Source organism: Rhinolophus ferrumequinum, chromosome 9, assembly GCF_004115265.2.
Source record: "Rhinolophus ferrumequinum isolate MPI-CBG mRhiFer1 chromosome 9, mRhiFer1_v1.p, whole genome shotgun sequence".
Lineage (NCBI taxonomy): Eukaryota > Metazoa > Chordata > Mammalia > Chiroptera > Rhinolophidae > Rhinolophus > Rhinolophus ferrumequinum.
In genome coordinates, this window is record NC_046292.1 from 1845586 (window position 1) to 1865199 (window position 19614).

A 19614-nucleotide genomic window follows, 5' to 3' on the forward strand; every position below is an offset into this window, starting at 1 on the left:
CAGGGGACAGTCTCAGTTGTCTTGAAGCACTTTATGCATTTGTCTCCCAAACATTCACTGGGCACTCACTGTCTGCCTGGCTCTGGGAATCCGCCAAATGAAACCCACTGCGATCTGTCCTGTGATGGGGCAGGGGCCGTGAGAGCCCCTTTGATGTGTGGGATCAAGGCAGGCCTCCTGGGAGAGGTGTCCATGTGTTCTTCCCCTTCACAGCTCCTAGCAGGAGGTTCCCTTATATCTCAGCTTGGCAAGTGGAGGAAGCCAAAAGTGTCTAGGGAGGTGGGGGACTCTGTGTCTTATCCATCCATCCACTATCCATCCATCCACTCATCCATCCATCCACTATCCATCCATCCACTCATCCATCCATCCACTATCCATCTATCCATCCATCCATCGACTATCCATCTATCCATCATCCACCCATCCATCCACTACCCATCCATCCACTCATCCATCCATCGACTATCCATCCATCCATCATCCATCCATCCACTCATCCATCCACTATCCATCCATCCACCCATCCATCCACTCATCCATCCATCCATCCATCATCCATCCATCCACTCATCCATCCACTATCCATCCATCCACCCATCCATCCACTCATCCATCCATCCATCCATCATCCACCCACCCACCCACTGTCCATCCATCCACCCATGGAGATAGTCAGTGAGGCCTGAGTGAACAGTAGTCCTTGCTCTGGGGAAGCTTTGCTCGCACTTGGTCTCCATGGTGAGGTAGAGGACGGGGGAGTAGAGCAGGAGCAGCCATGCTGCTTAGCGCTGGTCCCCACAGATCGTGAGAGGGATGAGACAGGCAGCCAGTGCCCGGTGTCCAGCCAGTCTTTTCCACCTTTGCTGTGGAACATTGGGCCGCCTCGCTCACTGCCTCAGTTTCATCATCTACAGGTGTGTCCAGGCAGTGCTGCCCCCTGGGGAGATGTGAGCCTCTAGTGAGTCAGAGATGAGGCCCAGCAGTGACCAGCAGCTGGAGCGGCAGCAGTCACTGTTAGCAGTCCGTAGAGTGGTGGCGGCTGGAGGTACATGTAAAGAGCAAGCAGTGAGAGCACGCTGAGCCTCTCAGCTCAAATGGGTCTGGTTCTGAGAGCTGCATGTGGAATCACTCCCGGGTGACGGGGACATGCGAGAGGGTCTGAGGGCAGTGAGGTCCTGGGCCTCTGAGCTGCTCCTACCCAGATCGTGGTCTGGAAGATGCAGAAGCCCCAGCCCAGAGGGACGGAGCTGGAGGAGGGGGAGGGGTGCGTCCCGGCCTGGTGTTTCCTTCCACACTGGGGGCTTCTGTCCAGCAAAGAGGAAGTCTACACCGCTGCCCTCAGGCCCCAGGGGCGCGTGCTTGGGAGTCCCCCAACTTGCTGCAGCTTAGCCATGTGAGAACGCGTCCTGCACCTGCTGGGGGAGGGTGCCCGTTCACAAGTTCTTCAGTTTGTCACCATCTATGTGGCCAGAGAAAGGCTATGAGTGACACCTCCCGGGGCCTCGCATACACTGATAGGAACCGCTTCCTGTGGGTAGACCCCAGGCTCCCACCTCACCCTGGGCAAAGACGCTGCCACAAGCATTTGGTTTGGGTTGTTTGGGCTTTTTTTCCTAATCATTTTATGATCAAAAAAGAAAAACAACGAAACAAGTGTCACTTCAGAATGTCACAGCTGAGTCTGTGGTGCGATCTTTAGGCTCAGAGCTTCTGCACCTGACCCCACCTCAGGTCAAACGAGGCTTTGAACAAGTGTGTGGGTTGTGAGTGTGTTAACCACGTTGGCCTGGGGCCGGAGGGGGCAGCAGTGGAACCTGGAGGCTGGGGGAACGGTACGAGACAGGCCGGATTTGGGGGGCTTCTCTGCACTGGTCGCCTTTACCGTCCAAACTGTCCTGGGTGTTGGCACGTCGGTGCCTTTCCATGGCTGCCCTTCCCTGGGCATCAAGCTCTTGGTGGCTTCCAGGTGTGCATGTTTTCATCCCCCAGGAGGCTGGGGCGGGGCTGAGGGGCCGTCCTTCTGCACACGAGCACCCACAGACAGGTCAGGGGACCCCATTGTGGTGCCACGTCCGGTGGGGGCGCACAGCATTTTCACCCAGGTTACACCTGATTGTCTGAGCTCAGAAACCTCTGCAGGGACACACTCTCGCAAGTAACTGCCCTTGCGCCACCAGCCATCTCCTTGGAGGGAAGGTCGGGTGGTAGTGGCCCCGGGCGTGCGGCTGCTTGCTTTCCTTAGAGGGTTCAGGCCTGGCCCCAAATCCTCGCCGTGGCCCTGTCGTCACACAGAGGCTGAAGTCTCGGTTCTTGTCACCGTCTGGTGACAAATGCCCAGCAAGGCCACAGACGTGGGTGGGGTTGACCTGGTGTGACGGGAAGCACTCACTTCCGCCCCTGCCCCCCCAGGCAGGACTGACAGCAGGCCTGGGGCTTTCTTCTGGGGTGGGTGCTACTGGAGGCTCAGGACTCGGCCTGGCCGGCTGTGTAGAACCCGTCCGTCTCAGCTAGAACATGCTGCCAGCCGTGCCATCCCCCAGGGGACGTAAGGCCGGTCCTGGGATGTCCCACGCAAGACCATCCACTGGAACAGGATGGGGCAGGGTCCAGGCCCCCGCTGCCCCGAGAGCTGGAGCCTACAGGTCACTCCATTGCTTTTATTTGGAATTCTTGGTGGAGTTTGACAACTCTGGCATCTTTCTGGCATTGGCTAGGAGGAAATGACTGAGGTGGAGCCGCCGGTGACATGGGGCCTTCCCTGCGGGGACGTGGGACAACGTGAGCACCGGGCATGTCTGTCAGGAGCTCCAGGACCAGACCCTGGGGTCCCAGCTGAATCCTGGGAGGGGCTGGGTGAGTCTCATTACTGCTGCTGCCTTGGCCTCCCCTCCCATGAAGAGGCCTGCTCCCAACCAGAGCCGGCAAGCCAGGCAGTCGAACACAGGTCGCTCACCTTCTAGATGAATTTCTAGTTCAACAACAATGTGGGACCCCTTTAAAGAGGACACGTCCATAAGCGGGGTCCCCATTACACAAGTTCAGTTTACAAACGTCTCAGAGGACATGTCTTATGCCTGATCTGCTCCCAGCAATTATGTCTGAAGAGCAAGCCTCCTGGGCCAAGTGCCCTCTGGGAGTAGCTGCGGCAGCCTGCCAGGGGAGGCTCCCCAGGGCCCCTGCCTGTCACTCAGCAGGCCCCCCAGTCCCTGGCCTGGGTCTGTGAGGAGAGCTGCCTCCTGCTGGGGGCTGGGGGCCCAGAGCTCTCTGAAGTGACCAGGGTTCTCTTTGGGGGGTGTGCACATTCCGAGGACCACACAGGTGGGCTCCCGGCCAGGGCTGCTTTGTCCCTTTGGGGGCCCTGGGCCACCTGCTGAACATTCCCAACTGGTCAGGAGTCTGTACTTACTGCCCACCTGGAGACCCCGGAATGGGCCTCCTCTGGCCAGTGTCCGGTCAGCCTGTGGTGGGCAGAGCCCTCCCTGCCTGCACGTTTCGGAAGAGCAGGCGAGCAGGTGCAGCCAGCCGGGAAGCAGCAGGGGCCCGCAGCCGTCGGTGGCTGGAAATACTCGTATGTCCCTGTGGCAGGTGATACCTGAGTGCTCTCAGAGCCAGGAAGGTGGGGATGGGGCTCCACTCTGGATGTAGTAATGATCTGTTCCTTAGCCGTGGGCCTCCACAGAAAGCAGAAAAGAGGCTTTCTAGTTCCAAAGGGGAAACTGAGGCAGGACCCCACACCACCCACATGTTGTCAGAGACTTTGAAACTTCAGGGTTGGAAAGGCACGTGCAGTTCAAACAGTCCAGCCTCCCTGCAGAGCTCCCTGGAGGCAGGGCCACCACGCTTTCTTGAATTCCCCTAGTGACGGAGTGCTCAGCCCTTTGCGAGGCTCCTGGCCCACGGGTCTCAGCTGCCAGCCTGAAGGTCTCAGCAGAGCCCAGCCCCGATCACGTCCTCACCGCCAATCGCCCTGGGAGGTCCCGATCTGAGCAGGTCTCTGTTTCATTCATTCATTTTTCTGTAGATGTAAGAGCTGGTTTGACTCCCCACTTTGCCTTTTTACTTCTGATAGTTCAGGGCTACAGCTCATGGCCAGTGAGACAAACGGCAAACTTGCCAGGGTGGAGAAGATGTGTGTGCGGGAGGAGGCCTAGCCCCCAAACACCCCACTCAGGCTCTGGGAACATCCCTGGAACGAGGTCGTGTCCAGGTCACACCAAGGGCTGGCAGGCATGCAGGCCGTGAGGGGTAGCTGCCAAGTCCCAGGCTTTTGTAGCCCTTCTGCTCACCCCGTGGGCCTTGTATGTAATTGGGGTAAGTCCCACTCCAGGGGACTTGGGGAGGCTCCCTCGGGTGACAGGAAGTCTGCTTTGCTGTTGTCTTACCCTCCAGTCTACAAAGTGTGGAGACGCTGTTGGTTGAGCTGAACCCCTCGTGTGCAGCCCCTGGACAGAAAAGGAAGACACGAAAAGGGGAGAAGTAAGAGTCCGATGGAAGGGAAGGAGAGGGCAGAGGCGCTGGAGAGCCGCGGGAAGCTGAGCAGTGGGCAGAGCTCGGGGTCTGTGTCGGGACGGGCGCCCAGTGCCGTGTACTCTGAAAGCAGCGTAGCCCCCGAGTGTCTGCGTAGTTTGTGGGGAATGGTCTGTGAACCCCAGGAAGCTCCATGGCCCCTCAGTGTCTGGGTATTTTGGGGAGAAAGGGTCTGAGAACCCCAAAGAGTTCACGGCACTGGGATACGTGGAATATTAGTGGTGCATTCCTTCACCTGACCTTTGCAAAACACTGTCAAGTGTGGGTTCTGGGTTCTGGCTTAAGCACAGAGGCTCCACCTGTCGCTGACACTGGAGCAAGGCCCCCAGAAGCGGACTTGGGGCGTCAGCCTGGCTTCCTCCTGTAGCACCTTCATTCTGGCAGTTAGACCAATGCACTCTGGTCCTTATCCCCACAAAATTCACACATCGCTGTCCTGGAGCTGTTGGGTGGAGACCACAGTAAGCCGAGGTGTCTTAGGAGCCCCCCAACTTCTTCTAGGCACGAGCCCCAGAAAACCCTGGCTCTGTCTCCTCTCTCTTCATGAGATTAGGGGACAGGCTGGCCTCCGTCTTGGAGAAATCGCTTCCATGAGTTACCTGTTTTTTCTAGAAGCAACCCCCCTGCTCCCCGCCTCCTTCCCTCCTTTCACTCCCCCTCTCTCTCCCCAGCCCCAGCAGGTGGGGCCCCAGGCCCATGAACCCCCTGCTAGGACTCCTGTCTGCTTGGCAACTGTGTGACCGCTTCCACCAGCCACATTTCGAGTCAGTGCTTGGTCATCTCAGCACCGAGCCCTGTAATGAGCTCATCCAGGGCCCTGTCCACACCCGGACCGAGGTGTTTCCAGAACGCCTTCCCCCACCTCCGTCCGTCACGAGAATGGCCTTTCTGTTCCAGCTCCTTGCGAACGCCTTAAATTGTCATCACTGTGTGTGCGCGCGTGCGGGTGCCTAGGGACAGGAGAGACCCACATGGCTTTGTGGCTAGGGCTCGTGGGTCCTTACAGAAGGGGTCAGGATGACAGGAGCAGACCCTGCCCCGGTTCCCGCCCCACTGTTGGAGGTGCCAGGGCTTCTGGGGAGCCACATGACAGCCACAGGAGGCAGGGACCCGGAGGGCAGCCTCAGGCCGCTCCTTCCTGCACGCTCACGCGGAATCCATTAGGCAAGCTGACGACAGATGCCTCAGCATTCCCGCCTGCGGGCTCACCCCGGACGGGCCCCGTGGCTGGCCGTGCCCGTGCAGCGGCAGAGAAGCAGCCCAGCCGAGAGCCCACAAATGAGAAGTGCAGGAAACCTCAAATGATGTGCAAAAAAATTGTCAAGGTTAAGAGAATTTTTCCATCCCTTTGCTTCATAAGTCAGCATTTCTGATGGGGTGATTTGCGAGCTGGGGAGCTGGTGGGGGACGAGTTGGGGGGGGGCCTGTGAAGCTGAGGACGGGGAGTGGGCAGCAGGGCAGCTTCCTGTGGAGGCTCGGCCCCATGCCGGAGCCAGGCTTCAGACTGGGAGGAGGCGGGAGGACGATGGTAAAGTCTGGAGAGGACCCAGAGGACAGCGTCGCAGGTCACCTGGCACCGCTGAGAGCTAGAGCTTTCATGTCTTTGGAAGGAAGGAATTAACCAGGACCTCCTCTGTCACGCGGAAAGCCAGCCAGGGTACCACCAGGGAGAATGGACCCCCCCGACCTTCGGGGGCTTCTGGGAAGTAACTGCCACCCTGTAACCATCCAAATGGCCAGGGGCTGGGGGACGAGGTCTTCTGGGTTGAGGTGGAGGGACGTCTCCCAAGAGTGACCGGGAAACAGGCTGCTGGCTAGTTAGTGGGGGCCAAGGGGTGTGGGGTGGAGGTTGTGACGCGCTCCCTGAGAGGGACGGGCAGGCTGGAGGCCCCAGAGTGTCGCGTGTGGGTGAGCAGCCAGCCGTGTCTGTGTTCTGACACCTGAGAGCCGGCGCTGTCTGGCCTGGCACAGGGAAGGTTTAGAAGAACGTGGGTCATGTCCCATTGCCTGCAGGGCCGTCGTGTGGAGAACAGACAGGCTTGTTCTGCAAGGGCCCGAGGGGAGGTCGCCCGGAGGCAGGGTCTGCCTGTCCAGAGCTCGTGCCCAGTGCAGTGGGGTTCAGGGCAGACGGGCTGGGAGCCACGGCGGGTCCTGTGCCTGCAGGTGTGTGAGCGACGTCTGGCCTCGCTCACAGACGTCAAGCACAGGCTTGGGAGTTTCTTGGGGAGACAGGCCCCAAGCCCCGGGAGTTCAGTGAGGCAACACCCTTGAGCCAGTGGACCCAGGGCTAGGCTGGCAGCAGGATTGACGTGTCAGGCTCTGTGCCATAGATGGGGGCTGGGGCAGGGGGTGACAGAGAGAGACACAAGGAGAGAGCGAGAGACTGTCCTGCCCCTTCCAGCACCCTCGTGTCCAGGGGCTGTGGGGCAGGGACCCCAGGGAGCTCTGACCCCAGCACTCACCCCTCTTCCTCTTGTGACAAAAGACGGCAGTGGGGCCACCTCACCGAGTCGAGGTGCCACTAACCACAACTTTTGCTGGGGGGTCTTCCTTTTCAGCAGGTTTCCTGCAGTTGGGGTGGGAGGTGAGAGGAGAGGGGCCTCTCCCCCTGGACCGGTGCTCCTCCCCCCCACCAGCCAGCCCACGGGGCTCCCCCTTTCCCCTGCCCTCCTGAGACACTGGACTCTAGCAGCTGAGGACTCAGACAGTTTCTCTGCTGCCACACTGTCCCTCCCTCCCTGTCCCCACCTGCCTGTCTCTTGTCCCTGTCTTGCCAGACCCTCTGGTTTCTGTCCTCTCTTTTAGAATTAGGCCCATTTGGTTGAAGTCCCCCTAAAATGGAGAATTCTCGGAACTAAGGCCCCTTGGCTCACAGCCCCTTTCCAGATCAGCCTACAGAGGTGTCAGCAAAGCTGGGCCGTGGCGTGTCACTCAGAGACGTGTCGTGTACAGGAGGGGCTGCCGTGGGTTCCAGGAGGGGCCGTGGGGTGCGGATGCACAGACGGATGAGAGGCAGGTCCTGTGTCTCCTGCAGCAAAGCAGCCACCTCCCCAAACCTGTTTCCTGGTTGACTCCGAGGCCGTTTAGAAAGTGTCCGTGGATATTTGGGGAGCATCTGAACTATTTACAAAGCACCTGATTCTCTGGCAAGAGGGAGTTTCTCCAGGCCCCAGGGCCTCCTTCTCTTCTCAGAGCCTTATTATTCGTAACAGGGCACAGGACAAGCTGCAGGGAACGGAGGCCGGGTGCCCGGGCTGGGACAGGTCACTACCCCTGACTTTACTGACTCCATCTGACGCTCTGCTCCCATCACCCCTGCCCACCAGACACACCTGCCCACCTGGACACACCTGCCCACCTGGGCACACCTGTCCACCTGGGCACACCTGGACACACGTGCCCACTCAGTGTGCTGGTGTCCTCAGCCCCTCCCTCCCACGCTCTCGGGCTGGGCTGGGCTACCCAGGACGCTCGCCCCAGACACTGCTGCCCCCACAGCTCAGGCCAGAACAGAGCAGGTGGGAGGTGGGACTCAGCCACAGCTTCTCTTCAGGGTCCAGCGGATCTAGGGAGCCCCTTTCTCAGCTGGGACAGCAGTCAGGTCCCCTCATGAAAGAGCTGCTCAGAGGTGCGCCCAGCTTCTGCCTGTCAGGTACGTTCAGAGAAATCTGAGAACGACAAAGGGCTGAGGCAGGCCAGGACGAGCGTGTGGCCCCACAGGCTGCAGACTGTGCGAGTGAGATGGAAGTTGCCACTTTTCAGAAAACAGAATGTTTCTCTTACTTTCGGGGCACTGTGCACACTGGTGTGAGCGTGCAGGCCCCTGTGCAGCCACACGCCCAACACCTTTACCTTGAGGACGGTTTTCTCCAGCCTTCCACCCCAGCTCTCCTTAGCAGAGGGCTCTGTTCTGAGACCCAGTGGCCTCTGCTTTCTCACATGTGGGACAGCTTTGCTGCAGAGCAGTGCTGCTGGTGCCACATTTCATTCTGGGCCAGCAATCTGCTGGGTGAGAAAAGAAAGGGCCCCCTCCCCCTGCATGGGGCTCCCGGAGGCTCCTGGGCACGCCAGCTGGGTGGGCCAGGGTCCTCGCTGATGACCTGAGGGTCAGCTGACGTCCAGATGCTGAGCTGCCCGCCATGCAAATAGCCGGTTTCTCGCACGGAGGATGCCTCTGACTGTCTTGGTTTTCTTTCTTCCGGGGCAGGTCTCCGAAGACCTGGGCAGCGAGAAGTTCTGTGTGGATGCTAGTCAGGCGGGGGCCAGCAGCTGGCTGAAGTACATCCGCGTGGCCTGCTCCTGCGATGACCAGAACCTCAGCATGTGTCAGGTCAACGAGCAGGTAGGTGGGGGCCTGCACACAGGGCAGCTCTGCCCTTGGGGCCTCAGCGCCAAGATGGATGAGCGTGGGGTGCCGAGGTGAAGGGTCAGCCCCGTCCTGCGGGGGGGTGGCTGTGTGCCACTTGGCCAGTGCTGGGTGTCCCGGAGCTCAGGGACACCCCAGGAAGGCTCCATCGGAGCCTCTGTCAGTGGCCTCCCGAAGCTGACAGGGCTTGAAAGCCCAAAGATGATGGTTCACATGAAGAAAAGCAGCCAGAGCAGACAGGACCCGAAACTCCAGGGTCCAGATTGCCTACAGAACCCCCCCCCGCCCCCCGGGAGACACACTAGAAGCAGACAACGGGAACCATGTGCGGGAGAATTGTGTCTAAATGGTGCTGGTGAGCCCAGCTCTCCAGGAGGGCCAGTGCTGATCGTCTGGAAGGCTGAGGGCGGCCCCAGCCGCCCAGAGCCCCGAGAACCGCTGTGGCATCCGGGCCAGCCTGCAGAGGGGACACGCTCACCGTGGGTGTCCGTGCCACCCCTGGGCTCCAGACCCCGCACTGAGGGTGGGAGATGCCATGCGGAGTTTCCTCAGAGCAAGACGGCAGTGCTTGGAGCTGCTCTCGATGGCTTTAATTACCAGTTTGCAAGTGGCTCTGGAGCCAGGCCCCTCGGGCCGCGTTTTCACTGGGTTCCTGGGGGAGCAGGGGCCCAGCCCCTTCCATCAGAGCAGTTGGCTTTTGCCTGTGATATCTCGGGGTTACACATGAGATTTCATTTGCAAAAAGGATTCCATTGCTTTCAGAAATGTTGCTGGAGACCACATAACAAAGGGTACATTCTCGCGTCGCCTGTGCATGCCACTAACATCGGGTTTGAGGCTTTTGACGTTAGAGAAACGGTTTTGCATTAAGAAGCGCGGAAGCACAACCAAGGCGGTCCCTGGGACCCCCATCCGCTGGCAGGCGGCTCCCTCATCTGCCAGTGTCCTCGGCGTGGGGCTCAGCCTGCACCAAGCATCCTCCGAGGGACACGTGCTGGCGCCCGACACGGTGGGCTCGAATCTGCCTCTGCCACACGGACACTACGGCTTTTGGTTGGAACCCACCATTTGGAAAATAACGTTCTTTTGGATTGCAAAACATATTGCAAATATGAAGAAAAAGAATACTCATAAAAATTAGAACAGAACTTTAAAAAAACAAAAAAGAACGCATCCTTCTTCCAGATGACAGCGCACTTTGAGTTACGGTACATAGAAAGCGGGCTTCTACCACCCCTTCTTTGTATCCGAGGTTGTGGAAGCCACACCAGGGGCCCGGGACCAGGACTCTGCTTTTGTGACATGCAGAAGAGAATAATGAAGGATCCAGTCTTTTCATTTAAGAAATAGATGTGTTGGAATGCCTGAACCTGACTGAAGCACTGACGTTGGTATCTATGCAGCCAGCTCTTGAAAAAGCAAACAGATGTATAATCTTCTCAGAGAGAAGCCTGTCTTCAAACATCTTTGTTTTATTATTAACATTTCAGGGGAGCTTTTATTTCAGCTCCACGTTGGGTCCAAATGGAATTGTCTGCTTTGCCCAAACTCTCTTTCCATCGTCAGGACCAGCGGGCAGACATATTTTCAGCCAAGACAGAATAATAATCCTTAACTCCTACTGACCCCTTTAATTTAACCCCACGCTCGTCCCCCAGTGCTTACCTGCTCAGAAGCTCCGTCCTAGACTCAGAAACACACCTGGCTGGAACCCAAAAGTAATGTCAAGATTGTTTTGGACTCCTCACCTTCTGGATGTTTCTCTCCGACATGGCCTTGGGGGGTTAATCGTCTCTATTTTAGTGATAACTTTTTCTAATTGCAAAAATATATTGCAGATACAAAGCAAAGGAATAATCATAAAATTAGAACAGAGCTTTAAAAACAAATACTTCACAAACTCAGAGGAAACTTGGGGTGTGCATTGAAGCAAACGCAACACTGGAATGGCCCAAGCAGAGCAATTCCTGCACCTGGAGCTTGTCAAGCCCCTCAGCCTTGAAGGGGGAGAGGAGCCCCTGCCGGGGGGCACCTCCTTGGACCACACGGTGGTTCCTGATGTCATCGTGCAACCGAGGTTCCCCCTCAGCCCACACGGCCCTTTGCTGGCAGCTGGCATCTTGCATTCAGACGGACTCTCCAGTTCACACCGTAGGCACACAGGAGCCCAGATGCCGGGCAGTGCACAGCACAACTATCGGTCTGGTAGAGCCTTGTTCCTATGCGAGGAAGGTGGGCTTAAGACAAAGTGAACCCCAGGGTCCCCAAAGAACTCCAGCGTGCGGCCTCCTGGCCGTGGGAGGTGCAGTCACGGAGGCCCCGACACCCCTTCCTCCCAGCCAGCGCTGGCCTCCAGGTGCACATGAACTGGGCCGTCTTCTCCCGCGGCCACGTGGTCCCTGTGGCTGTGGGGTTGCCTGTGGCTCTGAGAAGTCGCTGCTCTGGGGACTTCAGGGAAAGGCGACGTGGCCTGTCGGGCCACCCTGCTCCTCTGGTGTCGGCCTCGGCCCTCCTCCCTGTAGCTCCGGATGACGGAGCCCAGGGCAGCAGGGGCCATGCTGGGCCTTGAATTCCCTCCTGGACCCGGCCCTGTCACCTAAAAGGTGACTTGGTTTGCTCCATGCGTGGGGCCCACAGACGGTCCTGGCAACACAGGTTTAGGGGCGGCCCGGCTGCTGGGAGCAGAAGGTCCACAGCAGACAGCTGGCAGAGGCCCAGTCTGCCCCTGGGATTGTTGGGCGTGGTCGGGTCACAGCCAGAGAGGCTGGGCAACTTCGATTCACCTTTGCAGCTTCACACGAACAGACGGCAAAGAACCACGGGCACCTCAGTTCCCCGCCACTTTGCCTCTGCCAACCCCACCGTCCTCCAATCCTGACTCTTCTCTGGAAAAATGGGAGACCCTCAGATCACCCCTGGGTGGTTCTTTCTCCGGCAGTTGTGAGCCAGCGAGTTGGTATGAAATGTTTCAGGAGACACAGACGCGGTCTGTTCCTGAATTCATTATAGGGTTAAGAGAGAAAACAAGAGCTTGGAAATGAAGTGCCCACTGGCGGAAAGGAGGGCGGGAGGAGGCTCTCCCTCTGACGTGGCCTCAACAGGGCAAGGATGCTTGTGGCGAGATGTCAGGTGGCCATGGGGCTGAGGATGGTGCAGCCTGGTGCTGGGGTCACAGGCACGCTGGGGAGCATGCTCAGGGTTCTGGCCCCCCAGCTGGCTGGGCAGCAGGAGAACCCACGCCACCAGCATGTTGCAGGGGCTGAGTGAGGGGCCGGCCTCCCAAAGTGGAAGCAGACGAAGGCTGGTCTCCTTTTCCGCGTGTCAAACAAAGGCATTTCATTAGCAGATTAGCCGCCTGATAGCCACGCAGCGCCGCGTGCATGAGCCAACACTGGTTTTTAATGAAAACCTGGTGCTTCCCCGGGCCCAAGCGCCGCCCGTTGGCAGAGGCCGTTTTGCTTTTGCTTTCGTTTCCGTGGCCCCAACACAGACCCTCTGTCTGCAGGGCTGGTATCTAAACAACGGGCACCCGACCTGCCTCACCATGCTCTGCCCCGTCGCTGGGACGGTCCCTACTCCCTTTGCTTTCATCACCCACGGGTTTATAATTAAAAACTCTAAACGAATTGGCCACTTTAAATGGTAGCTTCCAATTAGACATGACTTACCCCTTGAAAATGAGAAGAGCAGAGCTTCATTTGTCATTTCCTAATCAGTTCACCCAAGACTTAAAAAACGTATCAAATTCGTCTGCGTCCGAAAGCTGTCAAATTTTACAGTGCCTTCTTTCGAGTAAACTGACCCTCTTTTTGGCAAAGAACAAGATATAAATTCAACTGCACTGTCACAAGACTGGCTGTAATCACTTGTCAGAATTGATCATCTTTTCCTCCTGAATCGAATGGAACAGTTTATTGGAAGAAGCCATTGAAGAGTGATGAAGACAGTTAACTGACCCATAATTTAGAGAGAGAGAAATAATATCCAGGTCCAAGGTGTATCACTAACACGGAGACAAGTGTGTAGAATTGTTTTCTTTAGTGTTTGGGCTGCTGGGAAGGTGACAGAAAAGAGAGCAGCAAAACGTAAAGATTTTGGCAGATTACTTCAGTCACGCCTGCGGATGGAGGGACCTGGCAAATGCCAGACAACAAGCCTTCTCTTCTGTCAACCAGAGGAAGGAATCGTCTGTGTGCCCTGGAGCCTGCAGATGGGGTCCAACCTGAACTGCTGTCCCCTTGCTCGGCCCTGAAAAGGCAGGCGGCGGAGCAGACCGGAGGAGAGCTCCAGCAGCGCAGGCTCCATCACGGGCAAAGAGAAAGACCTCTGCCCAACCCGCGGCAGCTCCCAGGACTGCCCAGCTACGTCTTGGAACATCGCCTAGGCTGTTTTTAAAACCCTGAATGCTCAACCCATCAGCCAGCCGCAGGGACCCCGTGTCCACAGCCCTTCCCAGCAAGAGATGGCCCACAGTTTGGGGCCAGCAAATAGTGAAGACACGCAGTGACACTGCCAAAGTCCTTCAGGCAGTGAGGCAGTGCTGGTAGCCACCTAGCCTCTTCGGGGACCCTGAAGATAAAACAATGCCCAGGCAACCTTCAGACCAATGTCCTCTCTCAGAAGGACAGGCGAGAGGCAACTGGGCTAAGAGATGAATTGCCCTCAGCTGTCCCCGCGGAGGCCTTCACACCCCCCTGGCTGTGAGCTCCCCTGTTGTGCAAAACCCCTCATGTATGTACCACACGAGAAGCCTTTTGGAATTCAAGCACCGCTGTATTTCAAAATCTGGGATGGAGAGGGATTGATATTTCTTTTTTTTTTTTTTTTAAGCTAAGCCCACTGAGAGATCTCACCTGTTACAAACATTTCTGTAAAGTTTCTCAAACTGGTCAGAACAGGGGAGAAAAGTTGTGCAGTTCACTCGATCACTTTCACATTTTCAAGAAAACCGTTTGTCCCCGGGAGGGGAGGGCAGAGGCCGCAGCCTGTGTTCTGCCCTGGCCGGGAGTCTGCGTCATCTGGCCATTTCTAGCCAGGCCAGTTGGGATGCAGTTTTTCTATTTATGTTTAAAAATTCTAAGATTAAGTAGAAATAAAAAATATGCGACTCAATTGTTCATGTTAGAAAATAATATTTATCCTTGAGAATTGATTTGATGTTAGAGAGAAAACCTTAAGGAAGGCTAAGGAGAAAGTATCCGAAACTGGTAGCCATTACAAATTTGAAATATTTCTTTGTCTTGAAGAATGTTGTTGGGGGAAAATAATGAAGTTCATGCTCTTAACAGGCCCGGGCTAAATGAGTGTGGCCTCTGCCCCAGTCCAGCCCTCCTGGGCGGTTTCTCAGCCTTTTGTTGCATACGTGGGCACCAATTCATCCCCGTTGCTCCGTGTACCTACAGGGAGCGCCTGTGTCGGGAGGGTGACAGAAGGGGAGACAGCAGGCAGGGTCAGGCGAAACAGTTATAATTCCTCGGGCCTGTTTCTGGCATTTAATAAAGTCATTGTCGTTACCAAGAGGACGGGAAACGTTGAAGCAACGACGTAATTTCAGATCAGGTCTGTTTGGCACAGCTCTTTTCAAAGCCGTTTAGAGCAGACATTTATTGGGGTTAGTAAACTCAGCTTCTGGAGCGGCTTTCCCCGCCCTCAGCTCCTGAAACCAGAGAGGTATTCACGCGCAGCCTTGCAGGGCACACAATCCAGGGCCTGAGACGTCTTATTTAGCGCAGGGGAGCAGCTGTGGGGAGAGACACAGGTATTTAGATGCTGGAGGTGTTTCCCTTCCCGTGCCTGAGCGGCCTGACAGGGCGTGGGGGAGGGGGATCTTTCTCCTTGAGAGGCCGACTTCTCTCTCCCCTCTTAGGAAAACTCTTCCTGTACAGCGTGTCCATGAGCTAACTTGGCCTTCGGGTCTGAGTAAGACCCAGGGGCACACAATGAAAGGAAGGTGACAAACCGACTTCAGGAATTTTTAAGGAGCTGCAGTAATCCATTATAGGCCCCGAAGGGCAGGGCCGGGCTGAGTACGGTGAACTGGCACTTGTACCGCCCTGCAAGCCAGGAGCGGCGGGGCCTCAGTCCCACCTAAGCCCGGCCTTTGTCCCAGGAAGTCGCCGGACCCCGCCGACCAGGAACCGCGCGCGGCTTTCTCGGCGCATCTGGCTGATTTGGCCGTTGTGCCACTGGGGACAGGTTGTAAAGACTCCGCGGCTACTGTGCGGAGCTCCGCGCGGCAGGCAGAGGCCAGACCCACGAGTTTGGGAAAGTTTGCGCTGATTTCCCTCACCTCCTGGCCTCCTCTTCCAGGTGGAGGCAGGTCGGGGACAGTGACACACACACCCCGCCCAGCCCGGGCCCCGCGATTAGCACTAATAGCGATTAATTCCCTCTGCAGCTCAAAGTCCAGGCGGCTGCGGCTACCGGCTCACCGCCCTCGAGTCCTGTGCTCGCGCCCCCGCCAGGCGAGCCGGCGGCCGTCCTGTGGGTCCCGGGACGGGGAGGTTACCCAGGGGTCAGTCCTGTGGGTCCAGGTCCCGGGAGGGGGCTACCGCTGCGCTCAAACTGCTCCTGGAAGCCGAGCGCACTGGACCCTCCCTTGGCGGCTCCAGGGGAGGGTCAGTCCCCCAGGAGGCCAGGCGGCCTTGGAGGGCGCCGAAGGAGGGAGTCCCGCGGCCCGCGGATTGGGAGTGTGGGTGTGGAGGGGTCTCAGGAGGTCCAGCAGCCTTCAGAGCAAGGAGGGGTGTGAGGGGGCGGGGACCGGGCAGCCTCGGAGTGCGGGTGCGGGGATCCCAGGAGGTCCTGTGGGCCCTCGGAGGAGGGAGTCCAGCTGCCCTAGGAGCCGGGGTGGGGGTCGGGGAAGAAGTGGTGGCCCTCCTGGAGGAGGGTGAGGTGGGGGTGTGTGTGGGGGGGGGGGTCCTGGGAGGCCCGGTGGCCCTCTGAGGGGGTCTGAGAGGGGAGGCGGAGGAGGGAGTCAGGCCGCTCCCAGCCCCTGCCAGCCCGGCCAGAGCAGGAGCCCAGCAGCCCAGACTGCGCGGGAGGACGTGGCCGCCCGGAGCCGCGCACCGAGCCGGGATGCCAGGTCAGAGCCCTCCGCCCGCCTCGAGCGTCCCGGGCCCTCTCGGGGCAGGGGGCGGGGGACACAAGCGCGGAAGGAAGCTGCGGGCGGGGCCACATTGCCCTCTAACGGGGACCGGCGGAAAGCCCTCGGCGGCTCAGGCCGCGGGCCCTCCTTTTCGCAGGGGCCTCCCCAGCCTGAGTGCAGGGGCTGCCGCCCGGCGACGGCATTAAACATTCTCGCTGGGTGCGCTCACTTACTGCCCAGACGAAAGTGCTACTGTCCCTGCTCATTAACGACCCCTGACTCTGCCCCGGGCGCCCGTGGGCTCTCTGCACTTCGTCGGAGCTTTGGATGCACTTTGGGTACGATTTTGAAAAACAGCGACTCAAGTCTGATTTTTTTTTTTAAACAATGATTCAGCCACTGTATAATTTTTTTAATTAAATGATACAAAACTGAGATCTTAATAACAATTGGTTTAATTACAGCTGTTAATATGGTCCGGTTTCCATTCTCCATTTTAAAATCGCACCATTATTGTAGTGCCGTACCTGAGGCTAATTGCCAAACAAAATCACTACTGAGTACAGGGAAAGGAGGTGTACCCAGCAATGAGATAGATATATGTGCCTGGGCAGATTTCCCACTGCAGGCACTCCTGCTGTCCTGGGAATGACATCCAGGTGGGCGTTGGGATGCACGGTAGCTTTATGTGTCCCTTCAAGAGTGCGTTGGTATCGTTCTGGAGTTGGGACTGGCGGTTTGTGAGCGAGTCCACAACTGGGCAAGCCGTGGAAGCGGGGGGAAGGGTCCAACAAGTGATCAGGAAGCTCAGCCTTCCAGATGTTTCCCAGGGTGGGGCAGAGAGCAAGTGAGGCAGGAGGCCATGTGCCAGCTTGTCCCGGGCCACCACCGAGTTATGTCCAGCTGCTGCCGGGAAGCCTGGCCCGTACCTGTCCGTCAGGTCTCCATGACGACTCTGGGTGGGAACTGCCTGGAGAAGCCTGCGCCGGGAGTCTTCCAGGACAGAGGGTTTGTTTGGGTCTTTCTCTGGCCTCCCAGCCAGTCCTGCGGTTGGGCCTTCGGTTTCCTGGAAGCTCCTTGGTGACTATTCTCTGAATACAGGCCCAAACACCCACATGCCAGGTGGTAGGCAGTGGATTGGCCCTAGAGACGCACCCTCCAGTCTGAGATTTCCAGATTTAAGCTGCAGGCACAGCCCTGCTCACATGACAAGTGGCTGCCCCCTCCCAGAGGACGTGTGCCCCTGGTCTCCGCATAGGGCAGTGGGCTGCTAGGCAGGCCCAGACCTTTGGGGCAGTTCCCTGGGCTCCACCAGGGGTTCATGCTGTCCTGCCCTTCCAAGTTGCTAGAGTTTTCCAGATCGCGGCCACCACCTTTAGTACAGATGGTCCTTTTGCAGGGGACACATCAGCAAGTGGCATTACGGCTCAGTACTGAGGCTGGGCATTGCAAGTTGATCCCCTGGACATCGGAACCGTAGAATCCATCCTGAGTCCTACCCTCTCCTCCCTGTTGCCAAGGATGTCCCCTACCTCAGACCCCAACGGCCACTAGGCACCAAGTTTGCCGCAGGCACACGCTCCTCTCCACCTCCCCTTTCACATGGCATCCATGCTCATGGGAGACTCGCAGCCTGGGTCCTGACCCACAGGGCCTCCGTCATAAACACCCAAATGCACTCTCGACCCAAGCCCCCTCCAGTAACAAAGAGTGTCTCACATACACGCTGACATAAGGAATCACCCCGGGCCTGCTCCTGATGAAAGAGACCCTTCCCCCCAAATATCTCCCACCAGGACACGCTCTACTGGGGAACTTGGGAGCTAATTCTCACCAATTTCATTTTATACCCCCTTTATCAACTCTCAAAAGCTGGATAAAACAAATTAAAAAGGGACTCTGGTCCTTTCAAGTGTGTTTTGCTAAATTCCAGAGGGGGACCTCTTTGTAGCAGTTACAAAGCAGGTCAAGTGGCCGGTGGGTCCGCCTCCCCCAGGAGCAGCCCCAGCGGCCCGCTGGCTGGGTGGGCACAGTGTGGCTTTCGAGGTGACGAGGACAACACTTACCCTCTCTCTCTGGTTTTTTCATCCTAGATCTATTACAAAGTCATTAAGGACATTGAGCCAGGACAAGAGCTGCTGGTGCACGTGAAGGAAGGCGCCTACTCCCTGGGGACGGTGCCCCCCAGTCTGGATGGTAAGCCCCCACCAGCAGAGCCTCATTCCGCGGGATGGGGGGGCGGCACCCCCAGCCTCTGCCCAGACCCCAGGCTCACCGAAGCAGCCCTCCCAACACCTTCCCAGCCTGGGCCCTTCGCCTTCTCCCCTGGGTGCTGTGGGCCCCCTGCGTCCCAGAGGGGACTGCAGCCCCCTGGGGGCCTGGGCGCCGTGTTGCCGTGGGCGAGTCCCGCTGGTTCTTACACGTGTGACGTTTATTATTATTGTCTTTGTCATTGTCATCAGCTGCAGCTTTGTGTGCTGCCCCCAGTACTTAAACAAAAACAGGGTAGTGGCTTGGAAACACGCGTCCTCCAGAGAGCGCGAGGCGCCCTGGGAGAAGTTTCAGTTTCCTTTAGGAAAGGGCAGTGGCCGCATCGGTGTCTTTGAAGGTCATGCCCACCTGTGGTTAGAAGGAAAGAGTCCAAGAGGAATGTTGAGGAACAGTGTGTTTGGTGAGAGGGAAATGCAGGACAGCGGACGCACCCCCAGGGCTACGGGCAGCAGCCACGCCGTCCAGCAGGGCTCTGAGCGTCCCTGCCCCTGGTCTCCTCACTGGATATCTGCGGTAGGCGCACTTCCCTCCGTCCGTCCCTCCAAGTACATCTCAGAGGAAGTGTGAGAAAATTCCAGCCGCAGACAGACTAGGGTTTCTGAGCCACAGGTTTGCTTTCCTTCGTCCACATTGTTAAGCGGAGTGCCCAGTCTCCTTGGGGTCCTGGAACCACGTTAAGTTGCAGGGGAAAGCTGGCTGGAGGGGGGCTCGCCGCACCACGTGGGGCCCCGGAGAACTGGTCCATTAACCCCCAGAGCCGCTGCTGAGCCGATGGCCTCTTTTCTTTGAATGAGACCCCACAAGTAAACAGAAAAGCCGTCTCCCCTTCCAACCGTCTCCGGAACCACCGGCTCCACTTATGCTAGAGAAAGGGGGAGGCTAGTTTTCCTTCCCATTTTTCTTTCCCTCCTCTCCAAACACACCACAGCTTAACGATCAGCACCACTGACTGCATGTTTCTCTAAGGAACCACTCCGACGTCACGGCGTGGAGAGGTATTGGCTGGGCAGGAGCTGGCGTTGGAATTGCCAGGAAGCCTCTGAGAACAGACCCAGAGCTATCTGCCTTAATTTACCCTTTTGATCCCCCAGCATGGCCAGCAGTTAGGAGCCAGCCACCTTGTTGTGTGCAGTAGTAGCTCGTGTCCCTGAGTTGTTCCAAAGGCAATCGCCACAGAAGGACCGTTTTACGAGCCGGATGCTATCTGTACTCTCCTCTGAAGTTTGGTTTTAATTAGGCCGTTGAGAAAAGAAAAATAAATGGCTGAGATCTGGGTAGCAGGGGGATGGTCTCATTTTCCTTAAAATAATTGTGGGAAAGACCTATGAATTTAGATAACACACGAGAACGCCGAAAGATAAAC

General features: G+C 57.5%; 1 protein-coding gene across 3 annotated transcripts in view; it reads left to right on the forward strand.

Annotated features, from left to right (window-relative positions):
* Positions 1-19614, forward strand: part of PRDM16 (PR/SET domain 16) — a 313325-nt gene that overhangs the window by 258802 nt on the left and 34909 nt on the right. For 2 of the 3 annotated variants that reach the window (XM_033114847.1, XM_033114848.1), the window contains exons 4-5: positions 8738-8872; positions 18074-18176. In XM_033114847.1, coding sequence (XP_032970738.1) covers positions 8738-8872; positions 18074-18176 — 238 coding nt within the window. Of the gene's footprint in view, positions 1-8737; positions 8873-15860; positions 15978-18073; positions 18177-19614 lie in introns of those variants that run through there. The other variant, XM_033114849.1, reaches the window with a different exon arrangement.